The sequence below is a fragment of the Vigna unguiculata genome, chromosome 1 (genome assembly GCF_004118075.2).
Source record: "Vigna unguiculata cultivar IT97K-499-35 chromosome 1, ASM411807v1, whole genome shotgun sequence".
In the NCBI taxonomy this organism is placed as follows: Eukaryota; Viridiplantae; Streptophyta; class Magnoliopsida; order Fabales; family Fabaceae; genus Vigna; species Vigna unguiculata.
The window spans coordinates 30,827,113-30,843,120 of NC_040279.1; the positions used below are offsets into that span (position 1 = coordinate 30,827,113).

The 16,008-nt window shown below is 32.8% G+C and overlaps 2 protein-coding genes across 2 annotated transcripts; both read left to right on the forward strand.

The window, feature by feature from the left end:
• The first annotated feature begins 3,726 nt into the window (after positions 1-3,726).
• On the forward strand, positions 3,727-9,159 carry LOC114190746. Its single transcript, XM_028079754.1, has 10 exons — positions 3,727-3,832; positions 4,022-4,084; positions 4,163-4,425; positions 4,769-4,873; positions 4,977-5,067; positions 5,203-5,408; positions 6,161-6,298; positions 6,613-6,960; positions 7,013-7,046; positions 9,047-9,159. The coding sequence occupies exons 1-10, from the start codon at positions 3,727-3,729 to the stop codon at positions 9,157-9,159; spliced, it is 1,467 nt and encodes a 488-aa protein (XP_027935555.1).
• Positions 9,160-15,336: 6,177 nt separating this feature from the next.
• Positions 15,337-15,968, forward strand: LOC114190756 (elongation factor Tu, mitochondrial-like). The gene is made up of 3 exons (XM_028079765.1): positions 15,337-15,532; positions 15,646-15,721; positions 15,798-15,968. The coding sequence occupies exons 1-3, from the start codon at positions 15,351-15,353 to the stop codon at positions 15,966-15,968; spliced, it is 429 nt and encodes a 142-aa protein (XP_027935566.1). The 5' UTR covers positions 15,337-15,350.
• The last annotated feature ends 40 nt before the right edge of the window (positions 15,969-16,008 follow it).

The window sequence follows — 16,008 nt, forward strand, 5'->3', positions numbered from 1 at the left end:
CTGTTTTCGCGAGACATTTGCTGGCTCTGGTTTCGTCGCAGCGGAGGTGGCTCGCAACACCGATCTGGTTGTGTTCGCGTAGGTGGCTCGCGACGGCGGCGATCTGGTTCGGGACGGCGGCTTCGCAAGCGGCAATTTGATTTTCCAGGCCCTTTTTTTGGCCGTCAATGGCTGTGGTTTGCTCAAAAGTGTGCCGCAGAGATTCTGTTTAGGGGTTAGTTCATGCGCGTGGGAGAAGATAAAAACCTGATAAAATTTTTGTATTAAAATAAATACCTATAAATATTTAGTTTCAGTATAAATAAAATATTCAATGTTTTGGTAGTTTAATATTTTTTGTGAGTAAATTAAATCAAGAAGTTAACAAAATATTCAAGTTTAATACTTTTTGCAGTTAATGATCATAGTTAGTGAAAAATGTTAAACATCAGTGTTTATGTATATCATGCGAATATTGGTTGTTCCAAAAGAAAATTAATATTTGGCCAGATTACATACATGTGATGGTAAAATGTGATAATTAGAAGGTTTTGTTTTGGTTGATGATAAATCAATCCAAAGATGAATAAGATGGGTTTGTTGTTTGACATACTTCATTATCAATGTTTAGTCGTTACAACAAAATATTCTTAGTAGTTAATATTATTTATATTGTTGTCCAAAGAATATTGATGATGCATTAGATGTCTTGAGATGTGTTAAACCATTATTTAAATATATTTATAATTATTTATTTTTATGATGTGACATGGGTGTTTTACTTTTTTAATAATATTTGCTTTATTAGGAGTTAGTCACTTTTGTGGTTTATGTTTTATGTTTAAGTTTGTGTATGCCTACATTGTATTTATGCTTTCATAAACTAGCATGTTTGTCTCCTAAATTATTAAGCTTTCCAAGTTTATGCAAGGATCAAATGTGTTGGATTGATAGAAGACCAAGGAACAAACAACAAAACCCTAAGTTCAGCTCTGCACCTAGAGCTAAGCAACATTCGGGTTTGGCTGGATTCAGCCCAACCGGATTAATCGAGGATTTGGGTAATTTCGGACATCACACAAACGTAAGCCAGCCCACACTTCACCGGAAGAAGACAACACCTTTGTGTGATAGGAAAGCGCAACACCTTCCAATGAGCACGAGGAATGAGCAAATTCTGAAGAAAAGAGGGAAGTTGTAGATAAAAGGTGAAGAGGTCGGGGGAAGAGAATATTATTTTTTTTATTCTTAAAGACATCATTTGTCCCAAGTTTCGTTTCTCTTTCTTCGATTTGGTCATATTTTTATGAAGGACAATGATATTTTGACAATTTTCTCTTATAATCTGATGTGACTTTTTTTATGTGTTAAAATATCATTTTATTTTTTTAAGTTAAAAAAATATTAATTTGTATAAATTATGATCAATTTGATTATATTTTGTGACGACATTTAAATTGTTAACCAAAAGTGAACAACGACAATCATGTGTCATTTCGTGATTTTTTTTATTTCTTAAATTTTTTAAAAAATTTTAAAAAAATTGTTCACATCCAAGTCAACATTATGACACATGGCAGTGTCATATGTCAAGCAAGTGTCATTACCACATACAAAGTCAGTATTATTGTCACATATTTTATATTTAATTCATACAAATTTTCGTTAATTTTATTCAAACAAATTGAATTGAATTGTCTTTTATTCTAACAAACTAAACTGAATTTAGTGAACCGAACAACGATATGAACCAACTGTTATGAACCAAACATTTTTTCTAATTACACTTTTGAACCAAACTATATTAATTTTAATTTGGACTATACTATTTTAACCGAATTGTACTTTATCAATATTGTTCGTAAAGTGTTTTTAAAAATGATAATATTAATTTCAATTCACTATCGTGCTAAATTTAAGTGTATAGTCAAAGTGATTAACAATACGAAGCAAAACTATTACATTTTATAAATTGTTTTCTACTTTTAATTTGTTTCATGTTTTCAAAGATTCGTATGAAAGTCAATTTCTCGAAGGAATTGGCTCAAAATAACAAATCCAACCAGCAAAGTATATGTTCAAATGAATCGAGAACAAAAAGCTATACACAAAAAACAAAAACAAGAATAGTTATTTTCACCATCATATAAAATAAAAATCATATTAAAACGAGATAATAATTTTGTAAATTAAAAGGAAAAAAGAAAATATAATAGAAAAATACAGGTAAATATAGATTTAAGTTATATAAAATAAATATTAAATATGTTTGTACACCTAACACAATTTTTTGCATGATCATGGTTCTAGTTAGAAGCTTTAACCTTTATTTATTTATTAATATATATATATATATATATATATATATATATATATATATATATATATATCCAAATTCAATTTTAACCATTTTTTCTAATATATAATATTATAAATAATCCATAGTTCAATATAAGTTGATACATTATATCAAGTTTTAATTTGTAATTTAATAACTTATAATATTTTTGTTGATATTGATATTTATTACATATTTTTTGTATCATACATATTAATATGTATGATAAGAAAATATACAATAAAAATTAACATCAACAAAAATATTATAAATTATTAAATCTTGAAGTCTACCAAAATAATAGTGCAAAAATATGAGCACTTAAGTTTTGTAGGAACATGTCTAAAACTAAATCTTAGAAGTACAAGATAGAGATTGTCCATCATCAAGCAACTTCCCATCATTAAATTTTTCTTTTTTCTTTCACCATGATATTTCCATCAACCAATGGAGAGTTTAAAATAGAAATTGAATCATCCAATCAACCATTAGGCTCCCTTCAATTGAAGTCAAAGTATACTAATAAAGATTGATAAGGAGTAAAAGATGCAAAGAGAACATTGTCCTTTAAAAGTTTCTTAAAAAACAAATTTAATTGAAAAGTATCACAACATTAAAATCGAAAATATTTTATTGCTTACAAAAGAGCAACAATACGTAACTCTTTTATATGATTTCATCGACAAAAGCAAATGATTTTAAGCAAAGAAACAATTATATACATTCGTTTAAAAATTCAAAAGAGGAAATACCGACTAAAAGTATAAAACTCCTATCTATACATTCGTTTAAAAAATAAGAAAAGAAAATTAGAGTTGACTCAAAATGAAAAAAGTTGAATATAAAGCATCTATACTAAACAAACAAGTAAAACCTATATTACATAAATTATCTTTTAATTTATTTATTCATTTTATTTATACTTATCACAAGTTAATGCATTTTCATAAAAAAAATAAAATAAAGAGAAAAATGGTCAGTTTTTGAACCAGAATAACCCTGTCCTAATATATAATTTTTTCTACCTCGAACATAATTATTTCTCATAAAATATACCTAAAATTTACCAAAAGATACCATTTAACTAAATAAGTTAAACCAGACACGAATTAATTCATTTATCTAAAACTTTAAATTAAGTCAATAAGATAAAAATCACTTCAAATATTTTCTGTCGGAGCAAGAAGAAAAAAACATTTGTAACAGAAAAAAAGAAGTATGTATGTGCTCCGAAACATTATGAGAGTGCTCGAATTGGGCCGCACGAATATGACGGGTCGGTGTCGGGCGCCCATTCTAAAACCCTCGCTCTTCGCACACACTGCTCTTCGCTTTTGTCTTCCTTCTCCTAAAACCCTCACCTCTCCACTCCATAGTTAGGGCTTTTCATTCTCCTCATCACTTCTTCAATGGCCACTCTTCTTCTCAGACACTCCTCTTCCACTTCTCGCCGCCTCTTCCCCTTAGCCTCTCAAATCCACTCTTCCGTATCTCGTTCTCCTCTCTCTACTCCCAGTGACTCCACCTCCACCTCCTTCTATTCTTTCAATTCCAATCCATGGTGGAGATCCATGGCAACTTTCACCAGAACGTAACACTCTCGCTTTCTCTTTTTCGTCGCAAAATTTAAAATATACAAGTAACAGTAATCGTTATTAGTATGTCTTTTACTTGTTTTGTTCATCTTATTGTTTGACTTTGCAGGAAGCCTCACGTTAATGTCGGAACTATTGGACACGTGGACATTGGAAGACCACGCTAACTGCGGTAATCACCAAGGTCTTGATTCACTCTTTGTTTAAATGTGTGTTGAGGTGGATGTTTTGGTGTTTATTACTCAATTAGGTTTGATCAGGTGCTTGCGGATGAAGGGAAGGCTAAGGCTGTGGCCTTTGATGAAATTGACAAGGCTATTGAAGAGAAGAAGAGAGGAATCACCATTGCAACGATATGGAATCGCACTCTTTTGGTCTTGCAATCGATTGTGTTGTTTTCTGTTGATATGTATGCTTGCTCTATATTTCGGTTTTCAGGCTCATGTGGAGTATGAGACTGCAAAACGACATTATGCGCATGTGGACTGCCCTGGACACACGGATTATGTTAAAGTAAGCTTTCGAATTTGGTTTAGTTTCTCTAAGAATGTTTTTTTTTATTGGAGTTATCAATTGCCTAATGGAAGCTGGGTGGCTAAGTTGTGGCGAACAAATTTAAGCAATTTTACCTTGTATAATAGTTAATTGTGGAATTTAGCATATTTTGGTGCTTGTGTAGCCTGACCTTCTTTTCAAAATGAGATGGAAAATTTATGCTAGGAATTTGGAAGTAGATTAGTTTGTAACAAAATATATTTTATAGGTATTGATTACACTGTATATTGGCAACAGCTGCATTTGTTAGATTCCTATTTTGTTCACTGTATGATTTATAATTGTCTGTTTTTTTTTTCAGAATATGATTACGGGAGCTGCCCAGATGGATGGTGGTATACTTGTTGTATCTGCACCTGATGGACCAATGCCTCAAACCAAGGAGCACATTCTTCTTGCTCGCCAAGTAGGTATTCTACTGATGTGGTTTGTATATATATACCTAGAACGTCTACACCTTTCTCCTTACTTCTAGATTGACATATTTTATCTTTAAATGTATTATGCAGGTTGGTGTGCCATCTCTTGTTTGCTTTCTAAATAAAGTTGATGCTGTTGATGATCCAGAGTTGTTAGAGCTTGTAGAAATGGAGTTACGTGGTAGGGTGTTTCTCTAAGGCTTCTCTTCTCTTGTCCATGCTCAGAAAATGAATAAACCTGCTTAAGTTTCTGTAATCTTTGTGTTTGCTAAAATGTGTTTGCTAAAATGTGTTTTTATGATAATGTTTTTTGCAGAGCTACTGAGCTTCTACAAGTTCCCTGGGGATGAAATCCCGATCATTAGAGGTTCAGCGTTGTCTGCTTTACAGGGTACAAATGACGAGATTGGAAGACAGGCCATTCTAAAATTAATGGATGCTGTAGATGCATACATTCCTGACCCTGTTCGCCAACTTGACAAGCCCTTCCTAATGCCAATTGAAGATGTGTTCTCAATTCAGGTAAAAGGACCTGAACTTTATTTTTTGGGTTAATTTTTGAAGAAAGCAGATTCATTGAAGTAAAGATGGCCTCAGTTATAAAATTGTTACAATTTGTAATGTAAGTCTTGTGTTTTTATCATGTTCTATCACTTTCCATCTGCTCCAGTATAAACACCGTTTAGGTAACGACACTGTTTAAGAAGTACTATTTATTACTATTCTGTTTACGTTAAAATTGCTTTAAATTCCTTATATGCTCCTTCAGTTCACTCAAACTACAGCAATTATTGATGTGCTTAACATCATAAGCAGATGGGATTATGAACACTGGAGCATATGTGGAATAGATGTTTATAATACCGGTCATCTTTGTAACTGTGGTCACTTTAACAAATTCTTTCTTGTTCTTCTAAATCTCTAGTTAGGTGAAGGATAAAATTTCAAAATCTTAAATTTCAAATTCTTAATTCGGTCTAGGGTTTTTGAAGAATAAAAAAGGAAAGGAGGTAGCATTTGTTACGGCCTTGCTCTTTGTAATGATATGACGCAGTGGTAATTTAAATCTTAACATAGTGCTTTAAAAACTGTTGTCTCATATAATTGTTTTTTTTTTCCTTAAAGAGAATATCAAAATTTCTATTTTCAACACTTAGTTCTCTCAAAATCTGCATTTGTTTCATTACATATATTGGATTGTATGGACATAAATAAATATGGGGGCAATGGTTTCCATCATTTCAGCTGCTTTATATTTTTCATTTGTGATGAAGGGACGTGGAACAGTTGCCACTGGCCGTGTTGAACAAGGCGTCATTAAAGTCGGTGAAGAAGTAGAGGTGTTGGGTCTAATGCAGGTATGTATGTTCATTGAGTCATTTCCTATATATAGCTGCCCTCTGATCCTTCCTGTTAATAAACTGATATTAATTATTCTTTCAATAAAAACACTACAGATTAATCAGAAACCTTTCATTAAAGACAAAACATCAATGTATATTAATTTCTTACAAACAAACAATAAACCAGTCGAAATTATTCCCCCCAAATAAACATTTCACATTTACTGTGCTTGAAATAGAAAAAAATGTAAAGTATAATAATGCTTGCATGGCTTAGGATCTTATTTTCATGCAGTATATATAACAGAATATTGGATGGACCCACATGTCAAATCACTCTCTTTGAGGTTCCCTGGTTTATCAATGGTCACCGTCTGTTGAAGGAACCATGCTTCCTCATGCTTGATGTACTTCTCAACTTCTTCTTCGAACTCTTGATAAAATTCGAAAACTGGTCGTTTAGGTTATCCCTAGCATTAGCCTCGTCATCATCTCGTAGTGGTACAGGTGTAACGTTGCTCTGCTCCCGACCGATGTGGGACACGGTTCTAAGTTTACCCTTGGCACGTCGAATGAAACTGTTGAAAGTTTCATCGTTATCAAGTGAGGTGTTATCTGAGTTCGCCGCACGACCATGTTGTCCCTTCCAAGCGCGTGTGGTCTCTACTGCTGGATTAGCAGCACGCCACCTCATCCTTGGATCATATCCAGCTTCACTTGAAGCAACTCTTGTTGCCTTTCCATGAACCTTTGAACATGATGAGTTCCTGTTCCATGATGCAGGTTGGTTTGAAAAGTGTTCGATGCAAGGTATATGGTTTCTCGACAAACTTGGTTAAGCTCAAATGATTATAAGTTGAGTTGGTGTAACTTGTTTTATAGTGTGTTATGAGGGTGTAAATGGAAGATTATGAACTAAAATAAGAAAGAAATAGTGACATGTTTTGAATAGGTATGTGTATGAGGACTAATTGTTTTTCGTAGGAGCTATCCAGTTAAGATTCTGAACAGCGATTAAGAAGAGCTTTTTCTAATTTTCCACGGAATATAATGGTGTCAAACTCCAAAACAACCAAGTACTGATGTATATACAGTAACATTGAACCATGGCCAAAGTTGACGGCTTAGTCCTAATCTTCTCAAGGAAATCAAATAAAAGGAAGAGATTTTCTTTAAGTACTTGATAATTCTATGGTTAGTATTGTATACTGCTGTTTTAATTATCTGTTATTATCATAATAAAAAGCAAAAAAAATAAACATAAACATTTATCTCTTTCATCAAAAATCAGTATCTTCCTCTCCCACCCTCACAAACATGAGAGTTTTCCATGGAGCAGCTAGATGGTATCAGATTCCAAGAGGACCCTTCTTCAGAATTGGCGAAATAAACAAAAGTTTCAGTTGCAGCTTGCAAGAATCACGTCATTCCCATATATATAAGATGCTTATGTGGTTATGGGTAATTATTATTCGTGTGTCTTTATGTGGAAATTAAACAACTCATCGCACTTGTTGAATTTTAAATTACGATCAGAGAGCCAGAATGTAAGTGGTTCCTACCATACCAAACATTAAAACGAATATGTTTCTGGAATTTTATTTTTGCATGTTCATGGTGTAGTGTATCAACCGTAGTTAAATTTATCTCAATCTAACGTTGCTGGTTGAGTATTGCTTCCACATTTATCTCAGTTAATAGATAGTTTAACGTTGTCATGTTCTTTCACAAAAGACAGAAAGAGAGGGGGGGAAAGCGAGTCCAAGTCATGCAGCTCGAAAGAAACAAAGTTCTAATTTTCAACTCACGCCAAAGATTTCTTCTTTCTTATACCATTTACTCTTCCCGGTTCCACCGCTGATTTATGTCACTACCACCATCTTTTAGAAAACAAACCATTATGTACCAAACTTGACACTTCTAGAACCAGTTATTTTGACTCAAATTCAAAATACTGGACCAGCTTTTATGATTCCCATAAGTGTTTTTTTAAGGTGGGACGGTTGTTATTAGAGAGAACTTTGACTACACTAAGGTTCGAAACTACTTTATTACACCTAACAATCACATGCAAGAACTTATCTGCTTTTTCATAATGGTAATGGGGTTTTGAATTTACCACCATTAATAAAAGACTTGAAAATTAGTTCACTATGTAACCAAGTAGAGTTAACAATAAACTATACTTTGAAATGGCGTATTTTAGAGACTAGAAGAAAAAAAATTTCTTGCGAATGTTACTGTATTATAGTTAATGGGCTCCCTATATTTAGAGAAGTAATATTTTTTTTTGTTTTATTATTATATTAAATTTATAATTTTAGAATTTATAATTAGTTGGTCATTTAATAAATTATTAAAGAATATATTATGTTTAAAGTATTACTTCTCTGAATAATTATTTTATTCATTTGATTTATTATTAAACTGATTTACCGTAAAAATAAAAATATATTTCAACTCTAACCTTTAATATCTAATAAATTATTATTTTAGTTCTTAAATAGTATTATTAGTTTTTTAAATTTAAAATCTTCATACAAATCTCTAAAATGCTCGAATTCTATATTGAATCGATTTAACCCACGGTATGTATTTCTAAAGATTATTTTTAAAATTATTTGATTTTTAAAATAAATAGATAATTATTTCTTTTAATGTGTGTCCTTATACACATATGTTGTCTCTTGTAATATTTATCTATTATAATATAACAACCCTGTAGAAGAGTGATACAAAATATCATGAGACGGACCTTCAAAGATAATGCATCAGAATTAATATACAAAATATGAACTCTTCTTTGATTGTTTTCAGGTTTAGCTGTTGAGTCAGGAAATCATAAGACGGGGCTGGAGGGCCACTGCAAGGTGAAAGATGAAACTGTCACAGCAAAGAATGGTCCATCTTGTAAGGGAAAGAGATTGTAAGAAGATTTGTTGCAGCTGCAGTTGAAGGGATTATATTTTGGCATTTTTTAGCTTAGTTCAAATACTACCAAATATATTCCAGTGATAAACAAGTGAAAGCAGTGATGCATACCTTTAGTCCCTCATTGAAAAGCCATTAAAAAAAAGCAGTCTTAAACGTTGACAATAAAGCAGCATAATAATGTCTCAATGGTTTCAACTTTCAAGTACCACCTAAGATTTACTAATGCAACCCACGTTCTTCTTGATTTTTTCTCTCTTAATAGTAGAAGGTGGAAGGGAGTAAAAGGAAACTCGATATCAATCCTACTTACGCACATACAAATTTGACTAATCAAATTAACTTACATAATTCACAACATAGAAACAGTCTAATTAATGCTCAGCGATTTAAAAGCTAAACAAGGGTGCTGGAAGATGAATACAGGCTAATTTTACAATTCAACATTGGAGCATATCCCAGTTGGGGAACAAGTCAACAAGATCAAGAAAAGTATACTCTGCATACCTCTTTAAAGGAGCAGTCAAAGTGGATTGCTTATTTTCGTGTGGATCTTCCAAGGTTCTTATGACCACCAAATTACCATGGGAAAGAAAGATGCATAATCAATAAACAGATACAATAAACGAGCCATCTTCATTACTACAATGAGACATTCCATGGTTATGCACAACACTATCTAAATAATTTCAGTATTAGAACCCTGTGGAAGAGTGAAAAAACAGAATTGAAGGTATGGTTATGCCTCCAGATAATGACCCTTGTATGCTACTAATAACTCCTCTGCATTTTCTCTGAACTGTGATATATACTTGTCCAAGAACATCTCCTCAGACAAGCACAACACATGAATATAACTGGGGACTTTCTTGCAGAGATTTTTTGATTTCAACAGTTGGAAGACTTTATATCGAGGAAGCACGCGATCCTCCATGTGTACATTAAAATCTTAGGCTGGTGAATAAGGACTGACTTGGGCAGCATAACTGTATGCAAGAAGAATTTCATTCCAACTTTCAACTTCTTCTCTGATGTTCTAAACAAAGTCGGGGTTCTCTTGAACATTTGCAGGCCCTCATCCTTCAAAAACCAAAACAATTAATTAGTTTCAACTTTCTCTCAAATGTTTTATCGCTCAAACAACTTAATGTATGAATTGCATGGACAAGCATTCTTGAATTTTCACGGAAACCCAAGTCTACAGCTCGAGAAACATTGTTTTCAATAGTAGACCGCTGTGCAACGAAAAGCCTTGGATGAAGTTTGAGTAGCAATGAAAGATGAGTCCCAAGAATGCCACAACTCTCCAAGAAGACGACATTCTCCATAATTCTTTTGTACTTTGGGAGTATCCAGCCACATCTGTGCAAAACAAGAATAAAATCTTTCTGGTCGTAGACAATTTTCCTAATAGCTTCAACTGAGGGGACCAATGTTTTCTTCAAGCTATGAGTCAAAATGGAGGGATTCTTTGAAATGAAGCTGCATAACTCGTAACCCTGGAATCCAGACATCTGAAAGAGCTGAATTTTGGGTCTCAAGATTTTCTCAACGTTTGTAAACAGTATCTGGGGTCTTTGACGAATCAGGGAGAGAATCTGGCTTTGGGAAAAGCCTATTTGTTTGAAGAAAGTGAGCACTGATAAGGGGTTTTGAGGGAATCTGCACCCTGAAACACGTTTGGAGACATAAAGGGATTGGGTTCTGGAGAACTGCAAGTCGGAATTCAGGTAATCAATTATTGAAGTGGTTTCGTTGAAGTGTAGGCAACGCTTTTGGTTGAGAAAGATAGGAAGAATGTCATAGACTGATAAGAGAATTGATTGAAAAGAGAAGATGAAACAGCATGGTGTGACTTGAGAGACTGCATTAGTTCTGTGATCGTAGATGAATGAATGCTTTGTTTAGAATCAACCAAAAAACAACGTATTTTTTAGGTTTTCTATTTCGAATTTGAAGTCACCAAACGTTGGCAGCCCTAATCAAGATAATCCCCAAATCTGATTCTCAAGGGTTTCGAAGAACCCTAAATCCCAATTTCTTTAACCTTTCGTCTCTCGCTTGGATTTCAAACCCTTCTTCTTCATTGAGCACGGCCAAATCACGATGAAGAAGACTGAACCCTTTCTTGAAGTTGCGTTCTCGTCGACGGTGGGTTGCTTCGCGGGGGTCTGTCTGGTCTGGTTTTTTGCAGGTACCGTGGTGGCTGTCGCATTGGCGCAATCGACATCGATTTCTGTCACGGTGGCCTGCGGTTCTGTTTGGAACGGAGGTGGAGGATTCTCGCAATGTAGGTGTGTTCGCGTCTGGTTTCGCGTCTTCTCCGGGCAGCTTTTTTCGTCGCAGGTGGCTGCGTGGTGGCCGGCGCCGCAGTGATGGGGATTTCGCGTCAGAAAGTGCCCTCGTCGTCGATCTGATTCGCAGTGGTTCTGCAACGCGTGGCTTCGTCAACGTGTGGTGGTTCATCGTGGCAGCCTGGTTTCGCGAGACATCTGCTGGCTCTGGTTTCGTCGCAGCGTAGGTGGCTCGCAACACCGATCTGGTTGTGTTCGCGTAGGTGGCTCGCGACGGCGGCGATCTGGTTCGGGACGGCGGCTTCGCAAGCGGCAATTTGATTTTCCAGGCCCTTTTTTTGGCCGTCAATGGCTGTGGTTTGCTCTAAAGTGTGCCGGCAGAGATTCCGTTTAGGGGTTAGTTCATGCGCTTGGGAGAAGATAAAAACCTGATAAAATTTTTGTATTAAAATAAATACCTATAAATATTTAGTTTCAGTATAAATAAAATATTCAATGTTTTGGTAGTTTAATATTTTTTGTGAGTAAATTAAATCAAGAAGTTAACAAAATATTCAAGTTTAATACTTTTTGCAGTTAATGATCATAGTTAGTGAAAAATGTTAAACATTAGTGTTTATGTATATCATGCGAATATTGGTTGTTCCAAAAGAAAATTAATATTTGGCCAGATTACATACATGTGATGGTAAAATGTGATAATTAGAAGGTTTTGTTTTGGTTGATGATAAATCAATCCAAAGATGAATAAGATGGGTTTGTTGTTTGACATACTTCATTATCAATGTTTAGTCGTTACAACAAAATATTCTTAGTAGTTAATATTATTTATATTGTTGTCCAAAGAATATTGATGATGCATTAGATGTCTTGAGATGTGTTAAACCATTATTTAAATATATTTATAATTATTTATTTTTATGATGTGACATGGGTGTTTTACTTTTTTAATAATATTTGCTTTATTAGGAGTTAGTCACTTTTGTGGTTTATGTTTTATGTTTAAGTTTGTGTATGCCTACATTGTATTTATGCTTTCATAAACTAGCATGTTTGTCTCCTAAATTATTAAGCTTTCCAAGTTTATGCAAGGATCAAATGTGTTGGATTGATAGAAGACCAAGGAACAAACAACAAAACCCTAAGTTCAGCTCTGCACCTAGAGCTAAGCAACATTCGGGTTTGGCTGGATTCAGCCCAACCGGATTAATCGAGGATATGGGTAATTTCGGACATCACACAAACGTAAGCCAGCCCACACTTCACCGGAAGAAGACAACACCTTTGTGTGATAGGAAAGCGCAACACCTTCCAATGAGCATGAGGAATGAGCAAATTCTGAAGAAAAGAGGGAAGTTGTAGATAAAAGGTGAAGAGGTCGGGGGAAGAGAATATTATTTTTTGTATTCTTAAAGACATCATTTGTCCCAAGTTTCGTTTCTCTTTCTTCGATTTGGTCATATTTTTATGAAGGACAATGATATTTTGACAATTTTCTCTTATAATCTGATGTGACTTTTTTATGTGTTAAAATATCATTTTATTTTTTTAAGTTAAAAAAATATTAATTTGTATAAATTATGATCAATTTGATTATTTTTTGTGACGACATTTAAATTGTTAACCAAAAGTGAACAACGACAATCATGTGTCATTTCGTTATTTTTTTTATTTTTTAAATTTTTTAAAAAATTTTAAAAAATTGTTCACATCCAAGTCAACATTATGACACATGGCAGTGTCATATGTCAAGCAAGTGTCATTACCACATACAAAGTCAGTATTATTGTCACATATTTTATATTTAATTCATACAAATTTTCGTTAATTTTATTCAAACAAATTGAATTGAATTGTCTTTTATTCTAACAAACTAAACTGAATTTAGTGAACTGAACAACGATATGAACCAACTGTTATGAACCAAACCTTTTTTCTAATTACACTTTTGAATCAAACTATATTAATTTTAATTTGGACTATACTATTTTAACCGAATTGTACTATATCAATATTGTTCATAAAGTGTTTTTAAAAATGATAATATTAATTTCAATTCACTGTCGTGCTAAATTTAAATGTATAGTCAAAGTGATTAACAATACGAAGCAAAACTATTACATTTTATAAATTGTTTTCTACTTTTAATTTGTTTCATGTTTTCAAAGATTCGTATGAAAGTCAATTTCTCGAAGGAATTGGCTCAAAATAACAAATCCAACCAGCAAAGTATATGTTCAAATGAATCGAGAACAAAAAGCTATACACAAAAAACAAAAATAAGAATATTATTTTCACCATCATATAAAATAAAAATCATATTAAAACGAGATAATAATTTTGTAAATTAAAAGGGAAAAAAGAAAATATAATAGAAAAATACAGGTAAATATAGATTTAAGTTATATAAAATAAATATTAAATATGTTTGTACACCTAACACAATTTTTTGCATGATCAAGGTTCTAGTTAGAAGCTTTAACCTTTATTTATTTATTAATATATATATATATATATATATATATATATATATATATATCCGAATTCAATTTTAACCATTTTTTCTAATATATAATATTATAAATAATCCATAGTTCAATATAAGTTGATACATTATATCAAGTTTTAATTTGTAATTTAATAACTTATAATATTTTTGTTGATATTGATATTTATTACATATTTTTTGTATCATACATATTAATATGTATGATAAGAAAATATACAATAAAAATTAACATCAACAAAAATATTATAAATTATTAAATCTTGAAGTCTACCAAAATAATAGTGCAAAAATATGAGCACTTAAGTTTTGTAGGAACATGTCTAAAACTAAATCTTAGAAGTACAAGATAGAGATTGTCCATCATCAAGCAACTTCCCATCATTAAATTTTTCTTTTTTCTTTCACCATGATATTTCCATCAACCAATGGAGAGTTTAAAATAGAAATTGAATCATCCAATCAACCATTAGGCTCCCTTCAATTGAAGTCAAAGTATACTAATAAAGATTGATAAGGAGTAAAAGATGCAAAGAGAACATTGTCCTTTAAAAGTTTCTTAAAAAACAAATTTAATTGAAAAGTATCACAACATTAAAATCGAAAATATTTTATTGCTTACAAAAGAGCAACAATACGTAACTATTTTATATGATTTCATCGACAAAAGCAAATGATTTTAAGCAAAGAAACAATTATATACATTCGTTTAAAAATTCAAAAGAGGAAATACCGACTAAAAGTATAAAACTCCTATCTATACATTCGTTTAAAAAATAAGAAAAGAAAATTAGAGTTGACTCAAAATGAAAAAAGTTGAATATAAAGCATCTATACTAAACAAACAAGTAAAACCTATATTACATAAATTATCTTTTAATTTATTTATTCATTTTATTTATACTTATCACAAGTTAATGCATTTTCATAAAAAAAATAAAATAAAGAGAAAAATGGTCAGTTTTTGAACCAGAATAACCCTGTCCTAATATATAATTTTTTCTACCTCGAACATAATTATTTCTCATAAAATATACCTAAAATTTACCAAAAGATACCATTTAACTAAATAAGTTAAACCAGACACGAATTAATTCATTTATCTAAAACTTTAAATTAAGTCAATAAGATAAAAATCACTTCAAATATTTTCTGTCGGAGCAAGAAGAAAAAAACATTTGTAACAGAAAAAAAGAAGTATGTATGTGCTCCGAAACATTATGAGAGTGCTCGAATTGGGCCGCACGAATATGACGGGTCGGTGTCGGGCGCCCATTCTAAAACCCTCGCTTTTCGCACTCACTGCTCTTCGCTTTTGTCTTCCTTCTCCTAAAACCCTCGCCTCTGCACTCCATAGTTAGGGATTTTCATTCTCCTCATCACTTCTTCAATGGCCACTCTTCTTCTCAGACACTCCTCTTCCACTTCTCGCCGCCTCTTCCCCTTAGCCTCTCAAATCCACTCTTCCGTATCTCGTTCTCCTCTCTCTACTCCCAGTGACTCCACCTCCACCTCCTTCTATTCTTTCAATTCCAATCCATGGTGGAGATCCATGGCAACTTTCACCAGAACGTAACACTCTCGCTTTCTCTTTTTCGTCGCAAAATTTAAAATATACAAGTAACAGTAATCGTTATTAGTATGTCTTTTACTTGTTTTGTTCATCTTATTGTTTGACTTTGCAGGAAGCCTCACGTTAATGTCGGAACTATTGGACACGTGGATCACGGGAAGACCACGCTAACTGTGGCAATCACCAAGGTCTTGATTCACTCTTTGTTTAAATGTGTGTTGAGGTGGATGTTTTGGTGTTTATTACTCAATTAGGTTTGATCAGGTGCTTGCGGATGAAGGGAAGGCTAAGGCTGTGGCCTTTGATGAAATTGACAAGGCTCCTGAAGAGAAGAAGAGAGGAATCACCATTGCAACGATATGGAATCGCACTCTTTTGGTCTTGCATAACATTGAAGTCCCTTGTAAGTGTCATAGTTTTGTTAATTTGTGTTGACTCTAATAATAAGATTTTAAATGTAACAACAATCACCTTC

What these genes read in the sequence shown, in the direction of transcription:
- LOC114190746 (XM_028079754.1), top strand. Translation starts at nt 3,727, where the DNA reads ATGGCCACTCTTCTTCTCAGACACTCCTCTTCCACTTCTCGCCGCCTC. An exon ending in GGAAGACCACGCTAACTGCG is followed by an intron (nt 4,085 to 4,162) that starts GTAATCACCAAG and finishes TTACTCAATTAG; the next exon opens with GTTTGATCAGGTGCTTGCGG. An exon ending in TGTTCGATGCAAGGTATATG is followed by an intron (nt 7,047 to 9,046) that starts GTTTCTCGACAA and finishes GATTGTTTTCAG; the next exon opens with GTTTAGCTGTTGAGTCAGGA.
- LOC114190756 (XM_028079765.1), top strand. Translation starts at nt 15,351, where the DNA reads ATGGCCACTCTTCTTCTCAGACACTCCTCTTCCACTTCTCGCCGCCTC. An exon ending in ATGGCAACTTTCACCAGAAC is followed by an intron (nt 15,533 to 15,645) that starts GTAACACTCTCG and finishes TTGACTTTGCAG; the next exon opens with GAAGCCTCACGTTAATGTCG. An exon ending in TAACTGTGGCAATCACCAAG is followed by an intron (nt 15,722 to 15,797) that starts GTCTTGATTCAC and finishes AGGTTTGATCAG; the next exon opens with GTGCTTGCGGATGAAGGGAA.